Here is a 6143-nt window from a genome sequence, read left to right on the forward strand (position 1 = left end):
TTTAGCAGAGATGTTCAAAATTATGAAGAGCGTTGATTTACTAGATAGGGAGAATTTTTTTTCTCTGGCAATCGGTAACCAAAGCGCACAGATTTAAGATAATTGGCAAAAGAGTCTGATGGGAAATTAAGAGGTGTTTTATACCACAGCGAGTTGTTATGATCTGGCATGCACTCTTTGAAAGGGTGGCGGAAGCAGCGTCAATGGTAATTTTCAAAAGATAATTGGATAAATACTTCAAAAGGAAGACTTTGCAGGGCTATTGGGTACGATGGGAGGTGTGTACCCAATTTGAGATGCCCCACCCAATTAGCAAGTCTCTTTTTATTTTGTACTATTTAAATAATTTAGCAATTAACATCAGTGGATATTTTGCTAAGTTCTTCAGCTCCTCTCTGAATTTAGTCTGAGTCACTGCATAAATACACGTGTTTGTGCAGCAACTCAACAGGAGAAGCATATACCCGGCTTCCTGGAGGATGTATACAGGGTCGTCAGAACCTGAGTAATTATAAGTGTTCGTCATTCGATGATATAAGTAATGCACAGCAAACGTCATCCACAAGAGTATAAAACTGCCTGATATAGTAAGAAGTAAAATGATAGATTTTCTTCGATTCTCCATTTCGGAATCATTCTCCTTTTCACCGTTTTTCTTGCCGAGGAGAGCTTTGCGGATTCTATTGGCCACTAAAATATGCTTCACTGTCAGTAGGTTGAATAGTGAAATCAAAATCAATGGAACGAACGGGGTTAAAATATGGTTAAGGTAAGAAAACGCTCTCCATGCGGATGAAGTATAAAAGCTAGATTTGAAGGTACAATACCAGGGTACATTGTCAATTGTATACAGAGATATAAATGCAAAGTACCAGGGGATATTTCGTAAACAGCTCAGGGCAAACACCGTTTCTATAACAACGGCTGCCGTCCTCTCGGTGCAATATTTGTTTTTCAGCTTCTGGCAGCAAATCGCCACATAGCGATCAAAGGTGAAAGCGACCGTTAACCAGACTGAACTGTCTTTGGTGGCATAAATCAGGGCAGTTTTGAGTCGACACAGCGGCGTAATGGACAGGAAGCTAGCTGGAAAATAAACGCCAATTATCCGACTCAATACCACACTAGTGAGAACGACCAGCAGATCCGCCACAGCCATGGCTACCAGGTAGTAAGTGATGCATTTGGAGAGACCGCACTTCCCACGGGATAGGATCACAATCGCCACTAGGTTAACTATAGGAAAGAAAAAAACAGACTACAATTATTGGCTAGCCTATCAGCAAAAGCGTCAGTTAGGCAGGAATTTCGTTAAATGTTACAGTTAGGTTGGTAAGTCGAGCAACGATTATCTCATTTCTTCATCGATATTAGTAATGTCTAGTGAATGTAAAAATTCAAAAGAATTTAAAAATAAGGATGCATTAGTTCCACCGAGTAAATCATAGAATCATAGAAAGGTTACAACACGAAAGGAGGCCATTCGGCCCATCGAGTCTGCGCCCGCTCCATGCAAGAGCAATCCAGCTAGTCCCAATCTCCCGCCTTATCCTCGTAGCCCTACATTTTTTTTCCTTTCAAGTGCTTATCCAGTTCCCTTTTGAAGGCTATGATTGAATCTGCCTCCACCACCCCCTCGGGCAGTGCATTCCAGATCCTAAGCAATCGCTGTTTAAAAAAAGTTTTTCCTCATGCCACCTTTGGTTCTTTTGCCAATCACCTTAAATCTATGTTCTCTGGTTCTTGACCCTTCCGCCATTGGGAACAGTTTCTCTCTATCCATTCTGTCTAGACCCTTCATGATTTTGAACACCTCCATCTAATCTCCTCGCAACCGTCTCTGTTCCAAGGAGAACAACCCCAGCTTCTCCAGTCTATCCACGTAACTAAACTCCCTCATCCCTGGAATCATTCTAGTAAAACTCTTCTGCACCCTCTCTAAGGCTTTCACATCTTTCCTTTAAAGTGCGGTGCCCAGAACGGGACACAATACTCCAGCTGTGGCTGAACCAGTGTTTTCTAAAGGTTCATCATGACTTCCTTGCTTTTGTACTCTATGCCTCTATTTATAAAGCCCAGGATGCTGTATGCTTCTTTAACCGCTTTCTCAACCTGTCCTGCCACATTCAACGATTAGTGTACATATACCCCCAGGTTTGTCTGTTCCTATACCCCTTTTAGAATTGTGCCCTTTAGTTTGTATTGTCTCTCCTCATTCTTCCCACTGAAATGTATCACCTCGCATTTTTCTGCGTTAACTTTCATCTGACCAGCCTGTCAATTTCCTCTTGAAGTCTATCACTAGCCTCCTCACTGTTCATTACACATCCAAGTTTTGTGTCATCTGCATACTTGGAAATTGTGCCCTGTACACGCAAGTCCATTGTAAAACAATACTTAAAGTGAAACATAAGTTGAACATGAATGAGCAGCAATCAATTGAAATTAATGATTAATAAAATAAGGAATTTAAAATGGATGAGAACGTACCAGAGTTCAATATAACGTTTAACAACCATAAATGAATTCTGCAATAAATTAGTGCATTGAATGGAATAAATACTGAATCAGATACTGAAAGAAAACAATGAAAGTAAATAATGATGGATGTAGGATGCCTAAATGGAATATGCTAGAACAGGTTCAATATGAACATAGCTATCGCATAAGAAAGTCGAGAATAATATTTTTTTAAAATCACAAAACATTGGTCTTGGCAGATGCAAACAAGAGCGAGATTGTGTAGTTACCAGAATCAGACTGGGTGCGGTAATGCAAAACGGGCGGCAACACATCGGCTGATTTGGAGCTGGATGGCTGACCGGGTGTATTGCAAACAGGCAAATTTGTCCCCTGGTGTACCGTATCGAGGGTGGATCTCATCCACGGGTGACAGACGTGATCCCTGTTCCCCCGATGCCTGCTGGTGAGATCAGTGCGTGGAAATAGGACGCGGGCCCAATACCTGACTCGGCAATTGTCGAGGCTGGCCCCTAAAGATTGAGCAGTCTGCCCAAGGGCTGGTGCTTCCCATAGAATGGCTCGGAGGGTTGTGAGGCTGGAGAAAGCTCTATCGTAGTTTGTGATTGAAGTAGACAGCGTGTCAACATTTAGGAATGCTAGCTAAATTGGTGTTAGGGAATTGGAAATTAAAGGGGTATGAATGCAAGGCTGGAATGTGCGATTAGGACTACTGCTCACGTGGGATATAAATGCCAACAGAGACTAATTTGCTAACCTTGCTTTACAGTCTACAAAACTTAGGTTTTGGAGTATAATAATCTGATGTAACAGAATACAGTTTTCCGTGCATCCTATACTGAATCCTGCTGTAAACATCTGGGATCATTTTCAATAAGGGGCAGCAGCCTAGCCTGGAAATTCCCCGAAGCCGCAAGGAACCAAAACATTCTCGGGTTGGGGGTTTGCCTTGGGGGTGTGAACAAAGGCCGCTATCGTAACGTATCGGCCGCCAGTTATACGCCCCATCCAATATTCAGTTCTAAAGCAGTCAATGGAATCGAATATTGAGCGGGGCGTGTAACGGGCGTTGGGATACCGCCCGATTTTCGCTAACGCCCAAGAGGAATTTCTACCTAAATATTAGATAAAACAAACCACCCGAAATAAATTAGATTCAATATGTTTTAACCACAAAAATACATATTTAAATTCAGATACGCAAAAGACACAATCAAATAAGAACATAAGAAATAGGAGCAGGAGTAGGCCAATCGGCCCCTCGAGCCTGCTCCACCATTCAATAAGATCATGGCTGATCTGATCCTAACCTCAAATTTAAATTCATGTCCAATTTCCTGCCCGCTCCCTGTAACCCCTAATTCCCTTTACTTCTAGGAAACTGTCGATTTCTGTTTTAAATTTATTTAATGATGTAGCTTCCACAGCTTCCTGGGGCAGCAAATTCCACAGACCTACCACCCTCTGAGTGAAGAAGTTTCTCCTCATCTCAGTTTTGAAAGAGCAGCCCCTTATTCTAAGATTATGCCCCCTAGTTCTAGTTTCACCCATCCTTGGGAACATCCTTACCGCATCCACCCGATCAAGCCCCTTCACAATCTTACATGTTTCAATAAGATCGCCTCTCATTCTTCTGAACTCCAATGAGTAGAGTCCCAATCTACTCAACCTCTCCTCATATGTCCGCCTCCTCATCCCCGGGATTAACCGAGTGAACCTTCTTTGTACTGCCTCGAGAGCAAGTATGTCTTTTCTTAAGTATGGAGACCAAAACTGTATGCGGTATTCCAGGTGCAGTCTCACCAATACCTTATATAACTGCAGCAATACCTCCCTGTTTTTATATTCTATCCCCCTAGCAATAAAAGCCAACATTCCGTTGGCCTTCTTGATCACCTGCTGCACCTGCATACTAACTTTTTGATTTTCTTGCACTAGGGCCCCCAGATCCCTTTGTACTGCAGTACTTTCCAGTTTCTCGCCATTAAGATAATAACTTGCTCTCTGATTTTTCCTGCCAAAGTGCAGGAATGTGATCCTCCAAAATCAGTTAAACTGATGAAAGGGAAGGTGGTAAACCATCCATGGGGCAGCAGGTTGGAGCAGTTTAGCTGGCGTATTTCGACTGACCTGTCAAGGCAATTTGGATAGATACGCATTGTGCTCGCTTTTCCCAGTTTGTACAACATTTTTCACCCAGTGAATTTCAATTTTATGCGGCTACCACTATGCATGACTCCACACGAAAGATTGTAAGTCATTGGTGGAGGAAAATAAAACGGTAGCACTGTTTACGTCGGAGAGGCAAATATTATCACATCAATAACATGTAACTTTCAATAACAAAATATGAACTTAGTGAATATTGTTGGTTCGTGACACATTGTTGTTTACACCCCTATTACAGAAGAGATGGTTATTTAGCAAATACATGAACACAGTGAGAATATGTTACTGAAAACGCTGCAATTGAGCATAAAAATTAAACAGTGATTTTGGTAATGAAATATCTAATGCAATAATGACCTACCTGGGATTCCGACAGCGCCAAGAACAGGATAGAAAATAAGATATACTTGATCTGTTACTGGTTCATGCATTTTCTGGCAGAAGCGATGCCTCTGTTTGTCCTGGAGACCGCAAATGCCACATGCTCTTTGAAACAGCCAAGAGATCCCTAATATATACTTGAGGGAAGTCTCCAGTGAGGCAATTAGGTAACATCATTACTGATGTAAATGAGGCATTTGAACAAACAAATTGGAACAAGTGCTTATTATTGTTCAATTCAATACAAAATATCTAAATGATGTTGAAAAGTTTTAAATACCAAATACAAGTTTGTCACGACATTCTTCATGAGCCATGCAGAGCAAGAAGGTCCCTGGTTTAATCCCTGACTTGTGCTAACTCAGCTGATCTCAGCTACCTTTAGCACACCATTATCCAGAAGAAAGCAGGGAACTCTCCCCTGACTTCAGTCAACATTACTCCCACATCAAATGCATAGTGAAACTGATGATTTATATAATTTTCTGTTTAGATACCTTGTCCTGCCACGTTTGCCTACTTAACCGCAGCGACTCGACTTTGGAAAATGGTTGTGATGCGTTTTGCGACATGCGTGGAGGTGATAAGGCACTATATGAATGCAAATTATTTCTTTATACAATTGCTGTAGCAATGGGAAAGACTCTTCTGAGATTAGTTGGGAGTCGGCAGTCCACTAAAGACTGTATTGGTCCATTGAAGGACTCCTTAGAACAGATTTAAATTGACTCCCAAAGTATGACAGTGGTGTACATGATTAGTTAGCACTAGTCTTCACCCCACTAGACAATACTCAACTGCCACTTATAGGTTCGATGTAGATTACAAAATTGTAAATATTAAAATAACTGAGGATATCATTTTAGACAGAATAAGGTACGTTGAAATATATTGAACTGCTAGTCCGGGAATGGTTGTGATTTGCAAGGCCCAATCTTTAACAACTCACTAGACTCTTGGATTGTTCCCTTAGATTGGGACTCGCTTCTGTCTCAGCAGATTGAATGCCTGAGTGAATCCCTTCCCAGACACGAAATTCCAATTTTCGAAAGACGTGGGCGGGGGGGGGGGGGGGGGCCGCGGGGTTCAGATCCAAGGAATTCTAGGGCCAT

At 41.8% G+C, this 6143-nt stretch overlaps 1 protein-coding gene across 1 annotated transcript; it reads right to left on the bottom strand.

Annotated features, from left to right (window-relative positions):
- Positions 1–334: 334 nt before the first annotated feature.
- LOC137306137 (probable G-protein coupled receptor 139) lies at positions 335–5081 on the bottom strand. The gene is made up of 2 exons (XM_067975195.1): positions 5012–5081; positions 335–1236 (listed from the first exon to the last, which is right to left on the bottom strand). The coding sequence occupies exons 1-2, from the start codon at positions 5079–5081 to the stop codon at positions 335–337; spliced, it is 972 nt and encodes a 323-aa protein (XP_067831296.1).
- Positions 5082–6143: the final 1062 nt, after the last annotated feature.

This window comes from Heptranchias perlo, chromosome 42 (genome assembly GCF_035084215.1).
Source record: "Heptranchias perlo isolate sHepPer1 chromosome 42, sHepPer1.hap1, whole genome shotgun sequence".
NCBI classification, from domain to species: domain Eukaryota; kingdom Metazoa; phylum Chordata; class Chondrichthyes; order Hexanchiformes; family Hexanchidae; genus Heptranchias; species Heptranchias perlo.